Source organism: Sus scrofa, chromosome 6 (assembly GCF_054392235.1).
Source record: "Sus scrofa isolate SSC_HxYL_T2T_F1_AM1 chromosome 6, Sscrofa_HxYL_maternal_Yorkshire_Landrace_v2.0, whole genome shotgun sequence".
NCBI classification, from domain to species: domain Eukaryota; kingdom Metazoa; phylum Chordata; class Mammalia; order Artiodactyla; family Suidae; genus Sus; species Sus scrofa.
Window position 1 is genome coordinate 63,503,046 of NC_139388.1, and position 22,444 is coordinate 63,525,489.

At 46.7% G+C, this 22,444-nt stretch overlaps 2 protein-coding genes across 24 annotated transcripts in view; both read right to left on the reverse strand.

The window, feature by feature from the left end:
- GP6 (glycoprotein VI platelet) overlaps window positions 1-4,858 on the reverse strand; it is a 242,993-nt gene extending 238,135 nt beyond the window's left edge. Inside the window, exons 1-3 of one of the 2 annotated variants that reach the window (XM_084962070.1) lie at window positions 4,807-4,858; window positions 1,135-1,170; window positions 769-1,026 (exon numbers count right to left, since the gene is read on the reverse strand). The gene's annotated coding sequence lies outside the window, so the exon portion shown is untranslated. The remainder of the gene's footprint in view (window positions 1-768; window positions 1,027-1,134; window positions 1,171-4,806) is intronic. The other variant, XM_084962079.1, reaches the window with a different exon arrangement.
- Window positions 4,859-7,106: 2,248 nt separating this feature from the next.
- On the reverse strand, window positions 7,107-22,003 carry LOC110261048 (killer cell immunoglobulin-like receptor 3DL3). 22 transcript variants are annotated; one of them, XR_014806736.1, is made up of 9 exons: window positions 21,661-22,003; window positions 13,893-13,928; window positions 13,558-13,707; window positions 13,332-13,463; window positions 10,186-10,320; window positions 10,045-10,087; window positions 9,886-9,954; window positions 9,650-9,702; window positions 7,107-9,566 (listed from the first exon to the last, which is right to left on the reverse strand). XR_014806736.1 is itself a non-coding variant. In XM_084962109.1 (8 exons), the coding sequence occupies exons 3-8, from the start codon at window positions 13,375-13,377 to the stop codon at window positions 9,516-9,518; spliced, it is 399 nt and encodes a 132-aa protein (XP_084818235.1). In that variant the 5' UTR covers window positions 13,378-13,707; window positions 13,893-13,928; window positions 21,661-22,003; the 3' UTR covers window positions 7,107-9,515. The 22 variants fall into 22 exon arrangements, 13 of the variants coding, with proteins under 13 accessions (XP_084818235.1, XP_084818236.1, XP_084818239.1 ...); XR_014806735.1 differs by having other exon boundaries at window positions 9,812-9,954; XR_014806739.1 differs by lacking the exon at window positions 21,661-22,003 and adding an exon at window positions 14,155-14,324 and having other exon boundaries at window positions 8,025-9,566; window positions 9,812-9,954.
- Window positions 22,004-22,444: the final 441 nt, after the last annotated feature.

Below are 22,444 nucleotides of genomic sequence, written 5' to 3' on the forward strand. Positions count from 1 at the left end.
CGATTCCTATGCAAAAACCTGTCTTATCTGCTTTTTACTACGAAACTCCCTACCCTTCTTCCAGTGGAGGACACCGTCTTTAAGGCATTTGCCTGCCGCCGCCTCCTCTGCCTGGCAAAGCAATATTTTTTTTTTCCTCCTTCACCCAAAATTCTGTCGCGGAGTTTCTATGGGGCACTGGTGGACAGAGGCAATGGGACTGATCTTCCTTAAAACTGTGATATCCTCTATGTCTTTCATGTTTTTGCATTGATTTGGGCTTTTTTTCCCCAAGGTATATCATTAACATTACTTATGGAGATTCCTGAAGTTTTTGGCACTTCTCCTAAATTTAGCATTCAAGACCAAAGCCTCACTTGCCACACCCTCATCCCAGGCCCCCCCGGGGGGGGGCTTTATTATTATTATTATTTGTCTTTTTGCCTTTTCTAGGGCCGCTCCCCTGGCATATGGAGTTCCCAGGCTAGGGGTCCAATCGGAACTGCAGCCACCGGTCTACACCAGAGTCACAGCAACGCGGGATCCGAGCCGCGTCTGCGACCTACACCACAGCTCACAGCAACGCTGGATCCTTAACCCACTGAACAAGGCCAGGGATCGAACCTGCAGCCTCATGGTTCCTAGTCGGATTCGTTAACCACTGCGCCACGACGGGAACTCCGGGGGTAGGGGGGCTTTCGATTTCCAGCCCTCATCACCCCCTCCCCTGCCGCCCACTTGGAGCCTGTGGCTACACGTCCAGCCACACCCTCCCCACCCCCCTGTTACCGGTAGCGACCAGCTCCAGCGTGTTGCTGGCTGGAGACCAGAGGGTCCCGTTCTGGTAGGAGCAGCGGTAGCGGCCGGCGAATCTTTGTTCCATGACCGGGATGGAGAGGACCGCCTGGTCAAAGTACTTTCCGGACCGCAGTTCCTCCAGGCGGTACAAGTCCACGTCTGGTGGCCCCTGGCAGCGGACCGTCACCAACTTACCCAGGGGCACCAGGGAGCTGGGCAGGGCCTGGAGGGAGGGCTTGGGCAGGGCGCCTGGAAGGGAAGCGGAGCCTCCTAGAGGGCAGCGGCCAAAGGGCGCCCCCTCCTGGGCGCTCCGGCTCCCTCCCGCTGGCTGAACCCACAAGAGGGATCTGGACTCACCTGTCTGAGCGTGTGTCACCTGCCCCAGACACAGCCCTGAGGAGAGAAGGAAAGAGTCCGTTACCAGGGCCGGGCGGGGGGAGCCCACGCTTCCTGCGCGCTGGGCCGCGCTGTAGGAAACCTGCCCGCATTCGCTTTCTTTGGTCGCGTGGCCCGCCTCGCCCCCGGCATAGCCGAAGTGAATGACACCACCCATAAAAGGCCACGATCATTATGCGTCCACGTATCTGAAATGTTCGGAAGAGATAAATCCAGCCAAAGACCTGGATGAGTTGGCTGATGGGGACTGCGCAGAGCGGCGAGTGAAGCGTGATTGCAGGGAGCTCGGGATTTCCTTTTGGAGTAGTTAGAAAGTCTGGGAACTGGTCAGGGGTGGTGTTTGCACAGCACCGTGAGTGGATTGAATGTCATTAACGGTCAATTTTAGGTTTGCTTTTTTTTTTTTTCCTTTTTAGAGCAGCACATGGAGGTTCCCAGGCTAGGAGTCCAATCGGAGCTGTAGCCGCCAACCTGCACCACAACCACAGCAATGTAATTTAACATTTTTTTAATGTATCCGTGCAAGCTTTAAAGTTTATAAAATACAGAATTTCCTCTTCTAGAAAATATTAAAAATAAAATAACCTGGGTTTCTAGGCTTAAAAGGAAAAAAAAAAAAAAAAAAGGAGGCGGACAGTGTCGATTTGATACATTTGTAAGTTACCAGACGGTGACCACGGGTAGTCCTAGCTAACAGCTCCATCCCCATGAGTCGTTGCCATTTCTTTTCAGGGAGGGAGAAAATTTAAGAGGTGGTCCCATAGCAACTTTCCAGGATAGATGACAGTACTATTAGCTATAATCCCCATGCAGTATATTAGATCCAGATGGGGTCTCCCGCATTATATCTTGAGACCTCAGGCATTCCCATCATGGCTCAGTGGTTAACAAACCCAACTAGCATCCACGAGGACACAGGTTTGATCCCTGGCCTCATTCAGTGGGTTAAGGATCTGGCATTGCCGTGAGCTGTGGTGTAGCTCACAGATGTGGCTTGGATTCCGCGTTGCTGTGGCTGTGGTGTAGACCGCCAGCTACAGCTTTGATTCCACTCCTAGCCTGGGAACCTCCATATGCTTCGGGTTCAGCCCTAAAAGAATGAAAACAAAACAAAACAAAAAGGACCTCAAGTTGTGGGAATCCTGGATTTCTCCCTGTTCTATGCCTTTGGGTGACATCATTGTTTTATAATCACATTATTAAGACTGTGCAAATATTATCCACACCTGAGCCTTACAACCTCCCTATGTATTTTTTCGTATTTGTTTTCCCTAAGATCAGTCACGGTATGTTCTATTTCCCTCTGCACAGCGTTCCTGGAATCCGTATCTTGTTCTTTCCACAATAGTCGATCGACTCTCCATGTAATTTTACACGCCTATCAAACCGTACGATCTATAAGTTCCACTGTTTTCCTGGGAGGTGCCCTCTCCCCGTTTTCCCGTCTATCGGAAAGAATTCTTCTCTAGATTCAACAACTGCCCTTTTTCTCTCAAACGAAGACTCTTTTTTTTTTTTTTTTTTCCCCACCTTTTGGCTGAGTTAGCAGCATTGTCTGTTCTAGTCTCACCAGGGTTGGCAAAGGTAGCAAATAAAAACATAGAACTCCCTGGTAACCTTGACTATCAGATAAACCACAAACCACAGGTCATATTTTTTTGATGTGGTAACTCCCGTGAGGTCTGTGGTCCTGCAGCTGGTAGGAGCTCGAGTCAAACCCCCAGCCGCACATTTTCATGTAAGGAAGGAGGGTTTGCGGCAAAAATGCCTCAGTTTGTGTTCGAGCCACAACGGTGTGACTTTACACAAGTTACTTAACCCCTCTGGGCTTTGGTGTTCCCGCCTATAAAATGGAAATAACAGGTAGCCCTACTTCATCAGGCTGTTATGGGAATTAAATGAGTAAATATTTAAAAACATGCAATAATACAGAGCCCAATAATAAGTGCTTCCGGGTGTGTTTAAAGGATGAATAAATGCAAGAGGGAATGAATGAATGAGAGGCAGTTTGTGTTTGTAATATGCACTCTTATCCCTCAAAACACAACTGCTTCCTTCCTGCTCAGCCCCTGGGAGGCCTCTCTCTTTTTAGCGATAAAGTTCTTTGGAAGAAATAAGGAAACAATGCCCTCACGTGCCCAGCACAAAGCGTAAGAAGGAGGTGGCAGTAAAAAGGCATCTGAGCCCACCACCCGTCCAGGCAGAAGAGACTCTCATTCCCCCCGTGTTTGCGGTGGTTAATTGACAAAAAGCATATTTAAGGTGATTTGTGAAGTAATTACTGCACTCAAGCCAATTAGCACATCTGTCACCTCGTATAATTATCTCTGGGGTTTTCAAGGTGAGAAACTTAATTTTTACCCTCTGAGAAAATTTCCAGGATATTCTGCAGAGCTGTTAACTGCACTCATTATGCTCCTAGATCCTCAGAACTTACTTATTTCATAACTGGAAGCTGTACCCTCTGACCAACATCTACTTCCCCATTCCGCCGGCATGGTCCCCAGCCCCTCCCCAGCCCCCAGTTCCCAGTCCCCCACCCCCCGCCCCCAGTTCCCCCAGCCCCCAGGTCCCCGCCACCAGGCCCCCACCCCTAACCCCCATTCCCTCCCACCCTCAAACCCCAGCCCCCAACCCCCATTCCCCCCCCAGCCCCAGCCCCCAGTCCCCCGCCCCCAGCCCCTGGCAACCTCCAGTCTACTCTCTGCTTTTGTGGGTTGACTTTTTAAGGTTCCATGTACAAGTATTTTCTCCTTCTCATTTCATTTAGCATAATCCCCTCATGGTCCCTCAGGGTTCATCCACGTGGTTGCAAATGGAAGGATTATTTGCGCCCGTGCCCTAAGGCATCCTGAGCTACGTGTATAATCTAGCCCTGCTATCATTAAATCCACTTTAAAAAAAATTTTTATTGTCTTTTCAGGGCTGCACCCGCAGCATATGGAAGTTCCCAGACTAGGAGTCGAATCGGAGCTGTAGCCACAGGCCTACGCCACAGCCACAGCCACAGCCAGATCTGAGGCACGTCTGCAGCAACATCACAGCTCAGGGCAACACCGTCCTCAGGGGTGTGAGATTCATTTCCGCTGAGCCATGACGGGAACGCCTTCAAAATGTTTTTAAGTTTTATGTTTAAAGTTAACTCTTAATATAAACATTTCATAATTTGAAACAACAACAATGATTTTGTTTTTCGAGCTTGCTCATTAATACGTTAATACATTTCATCAGGAACTTGGGACATTCTCACCTTCAACTGGGTAAACACTGAAATAGGTGACACTTGGTTTAGTGACCCCCTGGCCATTACATTCCTAAATCTCCTTACAATCACGCTTCAGAAACAATCCAAATTAGTTGTAAAAAATTAAGGTTGTGAAAACCGAGGCAGTGGAGGCAGCTGCCGCCAGCCCTGGAGGACCCGCACTCTTCCTCGCCCCAGACGCGAATAGCCTGGAAGAACCCAGACAAACACCACCTCCTGGGCCCCAGTGACCCCACCCAGCAAATAAATGACACTTGGAGGTCACCCCTCGGCCAGAAATGTACCGCTGTGTTCATGGCATCACTGATGCCATTTTTTTAACTCTTTGTCTCACAGCCTGTCCCTCAGCCTTTCCCAGATGGACTCACCAAGACAGAAGAGGGCAGACAGGGATGCGGACATGGTTCCTTGGCCTGTTCTGAGCTCGGGAGCCCAGGAAGGAAGCCTTGGGTGGGGGCTGGCAAAGAGACAGGATGTGATGAGGATGCAGAGGGCTCTCCCCTCCCCCATCAGCCTGGCTTTTCCTAATGGAGACCCATCAGGCTGGAGCCTGCCCCTCCATGGAATGACTTGCACGCAAGTTCCAAGGAGCCTCACTTATCTCCTGTCCCCAGCCCAGTGGCCCTGCACGTCTGCCTAACGAGGCACTGTTTGCGTCCTGATACTCACATAGGCTCACACGCCTAATTTATCCCCCCATCCCCACTCTCCCCTTTGGTAATCCCAAATTTGTTTGCTCTGTCTGTGGGTCTATTTCGACTTTTTTTTTTTTTTTTGTCTTTATAGGGCTGCACCCACAGCACATGGAGGTTGCCTGACTAGGCTGCCAGACTACACCAGAGCCACAGCAATGCCAGATCTGAGCTGCATCTGCGACCTACACCACAGCACACAGCAACGCCGGATCCTTCACCCACGGAGCAAGGCCAGGGATCGGACCTGCAACCTCAAGGTTCCTAGTCAGATTCGTTTCTGCTGCGCCACGATGGGAACTGCTTTATTTCTGTTTTGTAAATAGGTTCAATTGGACCAGGCGATTCTATGCTGGAGGAGGTGGGGAGGGCTGTCCTGTGCCTTGCAGGCTTAGCTGCAGCTCTGGTCTCCATCCACTAGGTGTCACTAGCACCACACCCCCTCCAGGTGTGACAACTAAAAAAACAAATATATCTCCAGACGGTGCCAGGTGTCCCTGGGGGCTCCAATCACCCCAAGAACACTGGAGTCACATCGTCCAGGCACTTAGAGGACAAGATAGACTTGGGCAAGCAAATATTCTCTTTATAACGCTACTCCTTTCTCAAGCATTTCCTCATTTGATCTTCACAGAAGCCTATGAACTCGGTGCCGCTTTAGTCCCATTCTACTGAGAAAACGCACGCTTGAAAGACAAATAATCGATGATGTCACTTCGATATGGAATCTAATTTAAAATGATACCGAAGAAAAAAATTTTTGTCTCTTTAGGGCTGCACCCGCGGCATATGGAGCTCCCCAGAGACTAGGGTTAGCATCAGAGCTGTAGCCATTGGTCTACACCACAGCCACAGCCACAGCCACACGGGATCTGAGAGGCACCTGCGACCTACACCACAGCTCACGGCAATGCCGGATCCTTAACCCACGAGTGAGGCCAGGGATCAAACCTGCGTCCTCACAGTTGCTAGTCAGATTCATCTCCACTGAGCCACGACGGGAACTCCCAGAAGAACGGATTTAAAAAACAGAAACGAACTCACAGATTTCAAAACCAATCTTAGGGTTACCATAGGTGAAACCCCTGGGGAGGAGGGAAGAATTGAGAGGGTGGAGACAACATACACTGGACTGTATAAAGTAGGTAATTCACAAGAACCTACTGGGGAGCACAGAAAAATCCATTCAGGAGTCTGTAATCACCTATATGGGAAGAAAGAATGGATCTATTGAAACGCAGGACTGCTTCACTTTGCTGTACACCTGAGGCTAACACGACACAGCAAGTCAACTACACTCCAATAAAATTAAATTTAAAAAGAAAGAAAATGTATTTTTCCAGTTAAAGCTTGGGTGCTAGGAGCTGAGTCAATCATCCTCCTCAGGCTCAGCGCATGCTCACCTGGATCTAGGCAGGGGCTCTGTCTTGTGTGATGTGTGTATGCCCCTTTAGTTCTCATGTCTTTTCTCCCCCTCCAAGGAAGGGCTCGACAATGCCCTCACGTGAACGAGTTCATTTCTGCAAAACACGATTTTGCATCTTGCCAAATGCGTCTTGTAAGTCGTGCGACGCTGTGGAAGTCACTCATGTTTCCATTGCCCCGTGAGATCTTCCCATCCATCTGTGAATCTGTAGGATATTTATTGCTTCCCACTGTCCTAACAATGGACAGCCACATTATATCCAAATACCTCCACCGTAGACAATGCTGCACTATCATCGTACCTGCACCTCTGTGGACACAGGTGAAGTGTCTTTAAAATATAAACCCGGGAGCTCCCGATTAGTCTCCATGAGGATGCAGGTTCTGTCCCTGGCCTTGCTCGGTGGGTTAAGGATCCGGCGTTGCTGTGGCTGTGGCCTAGGCCGGCAGCTGCAGCTTCCCTAGCCTGGGAACCTCCATAAGCCATAGGTGAGGCCCTAAAAAGAAAAAAAATGTTTAACTTTAAAAAACCAACAGCAAACTTCCAGATCTTCGCTTAGGTATATCTTTAATTTACGTAGTACCAAATTGCACCCAGGATTCACTGCACCAGTTTCTTCCCCCCACAACAGTGCCAGAGGGTCCCCATACCACCCCAACACCCACAAGACATGGGACTCCCCAGCCTTCTAACCTCTGCCAGCCCGAGGATGGACTAGCCGGCTAGGGCTGCCATAACAAAGTATGGCAAACGGAGTAGCCTGGACATGGAAGGGTCCTGTGTCATGGTTCTGGAAGGTGGAAGTCTGAGATCGGGGTGCTGGCAGGAGGTTCCTTCTGAGAACTGTGGGGGGAAACCAGGCACACATCTCTCTCCCGGGTCCTGGTGGCTGGCTGGCAGGCTTTGGGGCTCCTTGGCTCATGGATACACCACTCCAATCTCCACCTTCAGGTTCACACCGTGCTGTCCCTCTGTGCATGTCTGTGTCACAATTTCCTTTTTTTACATTTTTTTTTTTCTTTTTAGGGCCTCCCCCGCGGCATATGGAGGTTCCTAGGCTAGGGGTAGAATCAGAGCTGCCCCCGCCAGCCTACGCCATAGCCACGGCAACGCGGGATCCAAGCCACGTCTCCGACCTGCACCACGGCTCACGGCAACACCAGATCCTTAACCCACGGAGCGAGGACACAGTGATGGAACCTGCAACCTCATGGTTCCGGTCAGATTCATTTCCGCTGCACCACAACAGGAACTCCATCGTTTCCTTGTTTTTAAATAAGGACACAAGTCATGCTGGGTGAGAAGCCGTCCTGCTCCAGTATGTCTTCATCCTGGGTAAGCACACTTGCGATGACCTCATTTCCAAAGAAGGCCCCATTCTGAGGTCCTGGGGGTTGCGACATTTGACATAGGAGTTTGGAGGTGGCCGCAATTCCATCATAGCAGATGGAAGGGAAGCAACGGCATGTCGTTGTTGGAATCTTTATTTCTCTAATTCCGAAAAGATTGCATCTTAGCCCGTGCTCGCATGAGCTTGGATTTCCTCCTCCATCAATGACAAGTGTCCTTCTGGCTCAGAGAATCATTTTGAAGTGTGTGCGTGACCGTGCAGCAAGTGGGTACAGAAGGAGAAATCTGAACCCAGGTTAACCCATCTATTCCCGAGTCGGGGCTCTCAATGCTACCCTGTCCCACTGATGGTCACTCCCCAATATCATCCACATTATGCGCTCCCCATATTTCTTTCCATCAATCAACACGCATGCTCGATTTCCCTCTCTTACTCCTACTCTCCACTCCAAACCACTGTGCTGTATTTCACTGGCCCTGCCATTAACTTTCTTCTCTACGTCCTGGTGCCAAAACTGAACTGAATTTTTTTGTATTTTTTTTGGTTTTTTATTACAGTGTTGTGCCAATTTCTGCTGTGCAGCAGAGTGCCCCAGTCACACAAATTCTTTTTCTCCTATTATCTTCCATCATAGTCTCTCCCAAGAGACTGGACAGAGTCCCCTGTGCTGTACTGTAGGACCTCACTGCTCATCCATCTCAAATGTAATCATTCGCATCTACTTTAATACCAACTCCAATTCCTCTCCTGCCACTCCCATCTCGTTATATTGTATTCTATTTCTTTTCATTGCATAACTAAAAAGTGAAATTCACCAAAACTAGAGGGAAACCATACCCCCCCCCAAACACCCTCTGCACCATTCCCCTCCCCAAGAGAAATCCTTCTTCCGGTCAAATAGTTGCAATTTGGTTCCTTTACAAAGAATCTTTCTTGTTCGCCTTTTGCTGCTCTGAAGGCTTCAGCTCACACAAAACCTAGAGCATTGGAGCAAAATGCCACCAGGAACTCCCTCCCGCCCAGTTTGACTCCTATGTCTTCTTGACTTCTCCTTGCGTTGGGTACCTGTGGGTCCTCCTTAAATGCACCCGGATGAGTATTCCTGTGTCGCCCACATCATCCTTCCCCTGCTCCAGTAGCTCACCCCCTCTTTGCTTTCTAAGGGCCCAAGCGATCATAAGGTTTGCCTCTCTCAGGAGGCCAGGCACTCCTTAAGACCAGGAGCTGTGTCCTACTGATCTGTCCCTCCTCAGCACAGGTGCAAAGGAAGAGTCAACTTCTGCGAATATCTGTTAAATAAGCAAATGAGGGGATAAAAACAGAAGGAACCAGGAATCGGTTGAGGGATGCGATGCATCCCAGAATTTCTTGACAGGTGACAAGGCTTCTCTATTCTTGAGTCTTTGGGGAGCTCCAAGATGCTGCTGCTGTGGGGGACACGAGTGGGACGCCGCATCTTCCTTAAGGGGCCCTTAAGCGCTGGAGTCCACATGGCCAGTTCTGGCTCTGCACTCAAGACCAGGGGAGGGTGATATACACACAGGGCTATCACAAGGATTCCTCAAGGGTGCAGGAGAACTCTGAATCCACACTCCCCATCAGGGAATCTCAGTGTTGCTGAACAGAGATCACGTCCTGTGGGTCTTCCTCTGGGAGGGCCTGTCAGCAAGAAGATACAAGGTGAGGGGAGAACACGGGGCGGGGGGGGGGGGGAGGCCTCGGGGGAAGGAGGAAAGCCTCACCTCCATGTCCATCTGTCTGTCCCCCTCAGAGGCGATATCCACTGAGACACCACCTGGAAAGAAAGAGGAGAGGAAGGGCTTCCAGGGGGAGCCTCCGGTCATCCCACCCTGCCGTCTGGACTTGGGGGGTGCCAATGTCAGGGAAGAGCAGGGATATCACACCCAGTGAGGTGTGTGCCACGTCTCTGCTCCTTCCGGGAGGCCGTCTATCTTCTCCTGAACACATCTTTCCCTACCCCGGTTGCCCCTCCTTCTCACTCCTCTTAGATTGATTGTCTTCTGCAAAGTTCAAGCCTGGGCCGGAGCTGAGTGGAAGGAGAAAGAAGCATTAAGGAAGGTCTGAGAAATGAGACAGAAGCAGCAGTGTCTACGGGAGGGGGTCCAATTTTCCCCACCTGTCATACTGCACTTGGCTCTTGGTCTCATCATCCGTGGCCCCTACAGGGAGTCAGTGATCAGAGTCCTGGTAGGGGAATCTGTTGAGCCCCTCCCCCGCACTCTTCCCAGGTTACCTCTTCCCCCCATCCAGGACCTACTGTGTTTGGCTCGACACCAGCAATGGCAGAGGAGGAGGAAGAGGAGGAAGAGAGGGAGAACACTGATGGCTGAGGTCCCAATCACAATGGGAAGATATCCATTTTCAGGAGGATTTAGGTAGATTTCAGGTAGATCTAGGAATTAGTCAACAGTAAATACCTGTTACTGACCTCCTGTTGGATTAATTCATCCATTCAATAAACATTTATTGCATGTCTTCCATATACGAGGCAAGATGTTGAAGATGACACAAACAGATAGAAAGATATACCATGTTCATGAACTGGAAAAATTAATATGGTTATAATGGCCACATTACATGTGGCAATCTATAGGTTCAAGGCAATCCCTATCAAAATGTCCATGGCATTTTTCACAGAACTAGAATGAGTAGTTTAAAAATTTGCATGGAAACACAAAAGACCCTGAATAGTCAAGACAATCTTGAGAAAGAACTACAAACCCGGAGAACTCATGCTTCCTGACTTCAGACTATGCTACAAAGCTACAGTAATCAAAACAGTATGGTACTGTCCTGAAAGCAGACACACAGATGAATGAAATCGAATAAAGAGCCCAGAAATAAATCCATGCATTTATGGTTAATTTAATCTATGAAAAAAATGCAAGAATATACAATGGACAGTCTCTTCAGTAAATGGTAGTAGGGGAAATGGACAGCTGCATGTAAAAGAATGAAGTTAAAGCATTCTCTAACACCATATACAATAAAAAAGAAACTCAAAATAGATTAAATGGCCAACAGGCACATGAAAAATGCTCAACATCACTAATTATCAGAGAAATGCAAATAAAAACTACAATAAGATACCACCTCGTACCAGTCAGAATGGCCATCATTAATAAGTCTATAAATAACAAAGGCTGGAAAGGGTGTGGAGAAAAGGGAACCCTCCTATACTGTTGGTGGGGATGTAAACTGGTATAGCCACTATGGAAAACAGTATGGAGGTTCCTCAGAAAACTAAATATAGAACTACCATGTGATCCAGAAATCCCCCTCCTGGGCATACATCTGGACAAAACTTTCATTCAAAAAGATACATGCACCCCTATGTTCATTGCAGCACTATTCACAATAGCCAAGACATGGGAACAACCTAAATGTCCATTAACAGACGAATGGATTAAGAGGATGTGGTAATATACACACAATGGAATACTATTCATCCATTAAAAAGAACAAATAATGCCTTTTGCAGCAACATGGATACAACTAGAGATTCTCATACTAAGTAAGTCAGAAAGAGAAAGACAAATACCACATGATATCACTTATATGTGGAATCTAAAATATGGCACAGATATTCTGTATCTACAGAACAGAAACAGACTCACAGACATGGAGAACAGACTCATGGTTGCCAAGAGGGAGGTGAAGGGAGTGGGAGGGATGGGGAGTTTGGGGTTAGTAGATGCAAACCATTACATTTAAGATGGATAGACAATAAGGCCCTACTGTACAGCATAGGAAACTATATCAAATCATTTGTGATAGAAGACAATATGAGAAAAATAATGTATACATATGTATGCCTGGGTCAATTTGCTATACAGCAGAAATTAACAGAATATTGTAAATCAACTACAATTTAAAAAAAATTTTTTAATTGATTGATTAAAGGTCCAAATATAAGGCCAGGAACCATGAAACTCCTAAAATAAAATAAAGACTGAACACTCTTTGACATAAATCATAGCAATGTTTTTTCGATATACCTCCTAAAACAAAGGAAATAAAAGCAAAAATAAACAAAAGGAACCTAATTAAATTTAAAGGCTTTTGCACAGCAAAAGAAACCATTGCCAAAAAAAAAGACAATCTACTGAATAGGAGAAAGTATTTGCAAATGATATGACCAACAAGAGGTTTAATACCCAAAATATATAAATGGCTCATATTCCTCAACAGCAAAAAAAAAAAAAAAACAGCTGATTTAAAAAATGGGCAGAAGAAATGAATAGACATTTTCCCAAAGCAGACATGAAAAGACACTCAATACCACTGATCATCAAAGACATGAAAGTTAAAACCAACATGAAATATCTCCTCCCTCGAGTCAGTATGGTGATCGTGAAAAAGACCACGACTGCGCAGTGCTGGCGAGGATGTGAAGCAAAGGGAACCCTCGTACGCTATTGGTGGGAATGTGCGTTGGGGCGGCCACTGTGGAAAACAGTACGGATATTTCTCAGAAATCTAAAACTAGAACTACCATATACTCCAGCAAGTCCACTCCTAGGTGTCTATCTCCCTAAAAATGAAAACTGTAATGCAAAAAAATACACACACCCCAAGGTTCAGAGCAGAACTATTCACAATAGCCAAGGTATAGAAGCGACCAGAGAGTCCATGAAGTGACAAATAGACAAAGATCTGATATATGCATACATATAAGGGCATTTTACTCGGCCATAGAAAAATGAAATCTTGCCATTTGTGCCCACATGCGTGGATCTAGAGTGGTTCTGCTAAGTGAAATAAGTCCGAGAAAAACAACTATCATATGATCTCACTTACATGGAACAAGTGGAATCCGAAGAACAAAACAAATGAAAACCCAGACTCAGAAAACCAGAGAATAAACAGGTGGCTGCCAGAAGGAAGGTGGAGGAGGTGAAGGAAGGGAAGGGAATTAAGAAGTTCAAAGCTTCGGTTATATAATAAACCACAGGATGTAATGGCATCAAGAACATGGTCAACAGTAACGTAATTAGCGTGGTGTTAACTTTGTAGGGAAGAGAGCATTACTAGATGCAACCCTAATCTGGGCAAAGCGCTGTGGTCTGAGCTTGCCATGCCTTGTATCTTAACTAATGCAACACAGTTATTATTTCATTTTAAAAAGCAAGAACCTGGGGCGCCAATGCAGGAAATTGCCAAAGATCTCAGCACTAGCCAGCGTTAAGGTCTTCTCTTTTTTTCTGTTTTGTCTTTTGGCCTTTTCTAGGGCCGCTTCCTGCGGCACATGGAGGTTCCCAGGCTAGGGGTCCCATCGGAGCTGTAGCCACCAGCCTACACCACAGCCACAGCAACGTGGGACCCAAACCGCATCTGCGACCTACACCACAGCTCACGGCAATGCTGGATCCTTAACCCACTGAGCAAGGCCAGGGATCGAACCTGCAGCCTCATGGTTCCTATTCAGATTCATTAACCACTGCGCCATGACGGGAATGCCAAGGTCTTCATTCTACTTCAAGTTCATCTCCTGGGCGAGAGTGTCTTCCTGTGAACAGACCTTCTGCAGAAGAGCTGGAAGCAGTTGAGGTGATAGCAGATGAAAGGGATGCATGACACACCCAATTAAGGCTGGTTCCTGTACCCACCGGGGCTCTGGGGCCCATACCAATGTCCCCAGTTCTCCACATGGTGAATGCCGACCTCAGCTGAGTCACCTTGCTGCATTTTTGTAAAACCTGAGCATCTTCCTCTTGACTCATCCGTGATGACGGGAAAGGGCTGGAGACCAGGAAGCTTTCCAGAGAAGGGTAGAGGTCTGCCACCCAAGATGGGCATGAGGGTGACACATCAAAATGTTAAAAATAAATAAAATGAAGAGTGTGAATGAAGGGATGGTGCAGGTTAAAGGGTGGGATTCTTTAGAGGCTGCTCCAGCTCATCCCCCCATCCACGCAGCCTGATTCAGAGTTTTCTAGGAGGAAAAGGGAAAAAAACACTCACCAGTCTGTGCCCAAATCCTTTGGTCCCAGCAAAACACTAAAACAGAGAAAGGCTCGGTAAGAAAGAGCTCCGCAAAATACAAGGATTCCCAAACTGGTGAGTTCAGGGCACCAGGTCTAGATCAAACGAAAGAACCTGTAACCCGCTGGCCCCAGGACCTCACAGAGGAAGAGGAGCATGAGAGGAACCCGGGTTATGAACCTCTTTCTCCACAGCCTCTTCCCTTGCCAGCCTCCCACACAACCTCCCTTGCCATCCTCACCAAGTCCGAGCAGAAAAATGACCCTTGGGGGCATGGCCGTGCCTCAGCTGACACCTCCCACACCAGGCAGCACAGCTGACCAGGCAGAAAAATCTTCACAGCAGGACACAGCCCGGGATGGAGCAGCCGGGGCTTTAAACCCCTTGCCCCGAAGTGACAACATCCCCTGCTAAACAAAAGGAGAACTGCTTCTTGCGCAAGACAAAGCTCTGGCTCTCGACCTCACATCACAGGGACTGGGCATGACTTACCCTGTGGGTTTCCTGCTTCGACCTTACAGCCACAAAGACATGGGAGATTTTGTGCTGTGCTCACCAAGGTGACTTGTTGATCTACCACAGAAGAACTGAAGGACGTTTTACTCCAAAAAGGGAAGTGAAACGCAGTTAGAAAAGACTGGATGTGGAGTTCCTGTCGTGGCGCAGTGGTTAACGAATCCGACTAGGAACCATGAGGTTGCGGGTTCGGTCCCTGCCCTTGCTCAGTGGGTGAAGGATCCGGCATTGCCGTGAGCTGTGGTGTAGATCACAGATGCGGCTCGGATCCCGCGTTGCTGTGTCTCTGGCGTAGGCTGGTGGCTACAGCTCCGATTCGACCCCCAGCCTGGGAACCTCCATATGCCAAGAGAGTGGCCCTAGAAATGGAAAAAAAAAAAAAAAAAAAAAAAAAACCCTGAGAAGTCAGTGGAGAGGAAAGTGGAGCCAGTGAAGATGCTCAGAAGACCAATTCTTTTGTAGGATATGGATTCTTTGTATGAAAACAAAGGTATGAAAATATTCATCTAAGTCAGAGAGATGTCTTCCCTGAATTACTGCGTTCTAACAAATATATCCTGACCAAACATCTCTAGTGGGGGCATTCATCTCACCAGCTCTAAGTGTTTTAATTTGCTTGGGATGATCAATGACCTCCTTTTAATCTGAAAAGTATGTAAATTCTTAAATATTCGATGTCTTATAGAGGCTTTTCTAATAAAAGGGAAAGTATATATCTTTACTTCTCTTAAAACGTTTCTGATATGTCAACCAAAAAACTTAATCAGCAGTCGACATAAAGGAGAAATAGAGAAGTTTATTCGAACAAAGCTGAGGATTATAAACCAGGAGACAGTCTTTCAGAAAGCTCCGACCCTAAAAAAAGTTTAAAAAAAAACTCCCTAAAAAATTTTTTTAAAAATAAAAAAAAGTCTTTCTTAAAAAAGTGAAAAGAAAAGCAAGCTCTGAGAACTGGTAGAAGTTGAAGGCATAGCCAGATACATTTTCAAGATAAGAACTATACATTAAAATGACACACTGACATTTTGCATAAAGTTCGCCAAAGATATATTTTCCAGATCTGTACATACAAGGCAAGAAGTGAGTCACCATGTCCATTACAGGATTAGGAAAGGAAAAATTAATCTTCTAAGGAATTACATTGTTGGCCTTAGAAGAAGAAAAAAGCAATGGTCCAGGAGGTATTTCCGCCTTTGAAGAGGGAGACTCAACATATCTCATCATTGGTGAATGCAAATAAAAACCACAATGGGGAGCTCCTGTCGTGGTTCAGTGGAAATGAAGTCAACAAGTATCCATGAGGATGCAGGTTCAATTCCTCGCCTCATTCAGTAGGTTAAGGATCCGGCGTTGCCATGAGCTGTGGTGTAGGTTGCAGATGCACCTCAGATCCCACACTGCTGTGGCTGTGGCGTAGGGCAGCGGTTACAGCTCTGATTCACTCCCTAGCCTGGGAAGCTCCATATGCTGAGGGTGATGCCCTAAAAAGAAAGAGGAAAAAAAAAAAAAAACACCGCAATGGGATAATAACTCGTGTCCACTAGAATGACTGCTATCAAAATACAAACAAACAAACAAAAGAGCAAGTGTTTCCCAGGAGGCAGAGAAGTTGTAACTGTTGTGCACTGTTGGTGGGAATGTAAAATGGTACGGTCCCTGCAAAAACTGGATGGTGGTTCCTAAAAAACTTAAAATAGAATCACCCTGTGATACGGCAGTTCCACTTCTGGGTATGTGCCCAAAATAATTGAATAAGGGTCTTAGAGAAACATTTCTATACCCATGTTCATGGCAGAATTATTCTCACAGCTAAAACATGGAGGCAACTCATGTCCACCAACAAACGAATGGACAAACAAAATGTGGTATGTATATATACAGTGGAATATTATTCAGCCTTCAAAAAGAAGGACATTCTTTGCTGCCACAGACATGGACCTTGAGGATATTATGCTGAATGAGATAAAGCATTTACAAAAAGACAAATACTGTATGAATCCACTTGCATGAGATGCCTAGACTAGTAAAAAGTCTGGAATCAGAAGGGAAAAGGGTGGTTGCCACGGGCTGGGGAGAGGGGGAAAATAATAAGTTATTTAATGGCTACAGAGTTTCAGCTTTGCAAAATGAAATGAATTCTAGAGATGAACGGTTATGATGGTTGTGCAAGGATGCCACGGTACCCTTTTAAAGTGGTTAAGATGGTAAATGCTACGCCCATTTTACAATTTAACAATTAAGAAAAATGGAATGTATAACATACATAACATTGGCAGTTATACAATGGAAGATCCAACAAGATGGGAAACCATCAACCCAATGACTCAAAGTTTGACTCCTGCCACAGCCTCTTGAAGCATTATCAAAACTAGTCTTGCCTTTTCAACCAAGCAATAGAGAAAGAGAATAAAGTTTATAAAGCAATTCTTTAGGTACGGGTAACTTGCCTTGGTGGACTCTGACAGCCAAGAAGAAGGAAACAGACAAAACTGGTCGTACAAATTGCTCTTGCTTTGTGCCTACAAATATCTCTGGATGGTTCCCAGGAGGAGACCATCTGGCCCACATGATTTGATTTTGCTAGAGAAACAAGCAGAAGAGTTGACCGTGGGTCATTGGAAGGGAAAAAAATAGACACGGCGACCCCTGTGATCAACACGGCGGGTTTGGCGCTGTCCACTCCTCTGGTGCTGAAAAAGTCAGCCAGAGGAAGCAGACCTGGCCCCAGTCTGTACCTAAAGTGCAGCCCTTGGAGCATAACAACGTCACCCTGCAGACGTGCTCATAAGAAATAAGCGTGTGCTGGAGTTCCCGTCGTGGCGCGGCGGAAACAAATCCAACTAGGAACCATGAGGTTGCGAGTTTGATCCCTGGGTCTTGCTCAGTGGGTTAAGGATCTAGCGTTGCCGTGAGCTGTGGTGTAGGTCACAGACGGAGCTCAGATCCTGCACTGCTGTGGCTGTGGTGTAGGCGGACAGCTGTAGCTCCAATTCAACCCCTAGCCTAGGAACCTCCATATGCTGTGAGTGTGGCCCTAAAAAGCGAAAGAAAAGAAAAGAGAGAGAGAGAGAGAGAGAGAGGATTGAGTGTGCACTACTGAATCTCATTGAGAAGTTAGTGTTCCTTCTGACACAGTTATTGAGCAAAAAATTATGTATTCACCATATCATTCTGAGTGGAAACCAATACACCCCTGTAGAGCCAAATAAAATAGAACAGCCACTGAAAGTTAAATATTGGGCAAAAATTACCCAGCAGTCACCATGCAAGAACTCTTAATATTGCCAGAACCCATCAGAACCAGCTTCAGAAAAAAGACAGAAAGGACAGTTTTGACTGTGTACAAAAGTATAGCTGATTTCTGGGGGAATAGGAAAAACCAAGCATTAATTTTAAAATCACCAAGATCTACATTTAGAATCTTTTTTTTTCTCTTTTGTCTTTTTGAGGGCCGCACCTGCAGCCTATGTAGGTTCCCAGGCTAAGGGTCTAATCAGAGCTACAGCTGCCATGCCAGCCTACGCCACAGCCACAGCAACACTAGATGTGAGCTGCCTCTGCAACCTACGCAACAGCTCACGGCAACACTGGATCCTTAACCCACTGAGCAAGGCCAGGGATCAAACCCAAAACCTCATGGTTCCTAGCTGGATTCATTTCCGCTGTGGCACAATGGGAATTCCTACATTTAGAATTTCATGAAGCTTTTTCATTGTTTTTTTTTTTTGTTTTGTCTTGTTTTTTTTTTTTTGTCTTTTTGCCATTTCTTGGGCCGCTCCCACGGCATATGGACGTTCCCAGGCTAGGGGTCGAATTGGAGCTGTAGCCGCCAGCCTATGCCAGAGCCACAGCAATGCAGGATCCGAGCCGCGTCTGTGACCTACACCACAGCTCACAGCAACGCCGGATCCTTAACCCACTGAGCAAGGGCAGGGACCGAACCCACAACCTCATGGTTCCCAGTCGGATTCATTAACCACTGCTCCACGACGGGAACTCCTTCATTGCTTTCTAAGCAAGAGAGAAAATCTTTAGTTTTCTATATATAATAGAATATATATAATCATCATTATACCTGAATTAGAAGATGTTATGTCACTTTAGGAGAATATTCAATTGGTTCTCGTTAGCTGAAAATAAATTCAAACCTTGTTGATGTCTTTTTAAAGAGAATGGTGAGAATGTGGAATAAAGGGAACCCTCCTCCACTGCTGGTGGGAATGTAAATTGGTGCAACCACAATGGAAAAGCGTGGAGGGTCCTCAAAAAAAAAATTTTAAATAAGACTACTGTATGATCCAGCAACGTTTCCCCTACGAATATATCCAAAGGAAATGAAAACCAACTATCACAGAGGCATGTGCACACCTATGCTCATTGCAGCCTTGTTCACAAAAGCCACAATGTGGAAACCACTGAGGTATCCACCTATAGATGAATGGATAAGGAATATGTGATAAATACATCTACATAAATACATAGATATTCAGCCATGAGAAAGAAGAACACTGCCATTTGTCACAACACAGAAGGGCCTTGAAGGTACTACACTAAGTAAAGTCAGTCACACAGAGGAAGACAATGAATGTGTGGAATTACTTACATGTGGAATCTAAAAAAGCCAAATGTGTAGAAATACCTCACACCATATGATACATGAATAACGTCTCATTAAAGCTGGAAAAAAATGACCTCTGGCTGATGTTCTATCAGCACAAGCAGAACATAACTCCCTTAAACAGTCAATGCCCTTTGCGAACTAAATTAAATTTAAAATTGAAGATTTTAAATGCATTCAGAAAATATGACAGACTCAGTACTCTCATTGAGGCAATCTAATTGCATCCAGCAAGAAACTTAGACACTTAAATTCAACGGCTGCATTCTTTTTTGAGATTTTACGCATCAGAAGAAAAGATATTTGTTCAGATAAATGCTAAGATTTCTTTTTTAAAAAATGGTTTTAACGATACATATGGACCATTCTTTTAAAATTCAAAAGTTTTCAAATGTTGCATTCTAACTGGCTAAATTTAAAATATACTGAACCTCATGGAGACAGAGTTTTGGGGTTTGTTTTTTGGGGTTTTTTTTTGCCTTTTCTAGGGGGGCTTCGGCGGCATATGGAGGTTCCCAGGGTAGGGGTCCAATCAGAGCTGTAGCCACCGGCCTATGCCACAGCCACAGCAACGCAGGATCCGAGCCGCATCTGTGACCTACACCACAGCTCACGGCAACGCCAGATCCCTAACCCACTGAGCAAGGGCAGGGATTGAACCCGCAACCTTATGGTTTCTAGTTGGATTCGTTAACCACTGCACCACAACAGCAACTCCAAAGAGACAGAGTTTTAGTTGTACAAGATGAAAATAGGTCTAGGATCTTGGGCTTAATAATGGAGGAATATTTTATTTTAGAAATGGTCATATCTTATCAATATTAGAATAGGTAAATCATTCATTAGAATAATTATTTATTGTACCTAATATTGTAAAGAACAGATATTACACCAATAAATTATTCTGGAGATTAAAGGAAAATAGTTCTAGGGATGGATGGTTGCACAATAATGTAAATGCACTTAATGCCACTGAAGAGGCCAATTATAAATTGTCAAAGCGATAAATATACATACACATTATGTACATTTTGCTTCAATTAAAAATGAAAAAGAATATATATATTATATATATATGTATATATGTGTGTGTGCTTATACATATATGTAAACATACATGCTGAATCTCAGGTTCTATTTTATTTTCCAACGACAGACTTTTTTTACATCCCTTACACATTCATTCTGTTTTAAAATATTACTAAAATACATACAAAATAAAGCTGTCCATTTTATCCATTTTAAGTATACAGTTTAGGAGTTCCCATGGTGGCTCAGCAGGAATGAACGTGACAAGGATCCTTGAGGATGCAAGTTTGATCCCTGGCCTTGATCAGTAGGTTAACGATCCTGCATTGCTGTGGCTCTGGAGTAGGCCAGCGCTGTAGCTCCGATTGGACCCATAGCCTGGGAACCTCCATATGTCATGGGTGTGGCCCTGAAAAAGCAAACAAACAAAAAAACCAAGTATACATTTCAGTGGCATTGAGTACACTCACAATATTATGCAACCACTTCTGTCTCTCTACAAAACTTTTCATCACCCCAAACAGAAACTTTGCCATCATTAAGTAATAACTCCCCAGTCTCACCCCACAGCCCCTGGTAACTTCAAATCTTCTTTCCATCTGTGAATGTGCCTCGTCTGGATATTTCATGTAAATAAAATCAGAAAGGATGTGGTCTTTTGTGTGTGGCTTCTTTTACTTAGCTCAGGGTTTTCAAGGCTGGCCCATGTTGCTGCATGTGTCCGTCTGTCCTTCCTTTTCAAGGCTGAATGATATTCCGCCACATGTATAAACCACATGCTGTCACCCACTCATCTGTGGATGGGTGCTTGGGTGGCTTCCACCTTCCAGCTGTTGTGAATACTGCGGCACTGCCCACGAGTGTGTAAGTATCAAGTTGAGTCCCTGCTTTCAGTTCCTTGGGGTGCACTTTTAGTCTTCGGCACAAGTCTAAACCAAATGATTCACGATGTATTTTATTTTTATTTTTTTGGGGGGGGTCTTTTTGCCTTTTCTAGGGCCACTATCGCAGCATATGGAGGTTCCCAGGCTAGGGGTCCAATCAGAGCTGTAGCCGCTGGCCTACACCAGAGCCACAGCAACTCAGGATCCAAGCCGTGTCTGCGACCTACACCACAGTTCACGGCAATGCCAGATCCTTAACCCACTGAGCAAGGCCAGGGATCGAACCCGCAACCTCACGGTTCCTAGTTGGATTCGTTAACCACTGCGCCACGACGGGAACTCCACACGATGTATTTTAAATGTCAGCCTCAAAGTTAACCTCACATAGGACATTTTCCTAAAAATTAGAAACACAGGTACAAGGTTTACAAAAGTGTAAAACTGGAGAAGGATTCAGATGGCGGAGGAGTAAGATGTCACACTCACCTGCTCCCACAAACGCATCAAAAAACACACCTACAGGTAGAACGACCCGCACAGACCATCTCCTGAACGCGGGCAGAAGAACGTCAACCTCCAAAATGGGCAAGAAACGCGCCACATAACCGGGTAAAACAAAAGAAAAGAGAGAGAGGACAAAAAGGAATCAGGAGGGGACTAGCACTGGGAGAGGCAGCCGTGAAAGCGAAAGGGAACCCACATTCTGGGAGGCCACCTGACCGACGGGACATCAGCGGAGACGGAGGGACCTCAACGTCGTGGAGAAAAGCACAGCAGCTGGTCGGAGGAGAACCAGGCAGCGCTGGAGCCGCACAGACCATCTACCACCTGCACCACCGCCGCGGCCAGAGATGCTCGGGCGGGGGCTGGGTGCTGAGACGCAGGCTCTGGAGGCCGGTGCCGGGGAGAGGGCTGCGGTAGGCTGTGAGGGGACAGTCTGAGGGGCTGGGGAGCCAAAGGCCACAGCCGAGGGGACCCCGGAGGAAGCCTGGGCCCGCAAGGGAAGCAGGGCGCCATTGCTGCGGAGGCGGGAGGAGGAGGAGGAGGAGGAGGAGGAAGAGGGGCGGGCCGCCGGAGGGACCATTCCCTGCGCATGCGCGGGCTCTCAGGGGGCGGGGCGTCTCTCGCGTAGGCTCTGGGTGGCCCCTTGCTCAGGCTGCTGGAACCTGGGTACCTCTTGTTTGGGCAAGGGTGGCCAGGCATCTCTTGTGTGGGCTAAGGGCAGCGGGAGGCTGAGCGTGACACAGGGCCTCTTATGTGACCTGCAGGCGGCAGGGACAGACCACAACAGTCAACTCCGAAACCAGAGGGAGGCTGGGCCCCGCCACCACGAGGGGTCTGTGAACAGGCTCCAGCTGTGGCCTGGCATGTCAGAGGTGGGCAAAAAAGAGGGCCCTGCACCGGAGCACCACCTGTTGTTGCTCCCACTCCCCTGGGAGCGCACCCACGCTGCTGCTGCCACTGCCAAACGCTCTGGGCAGCGC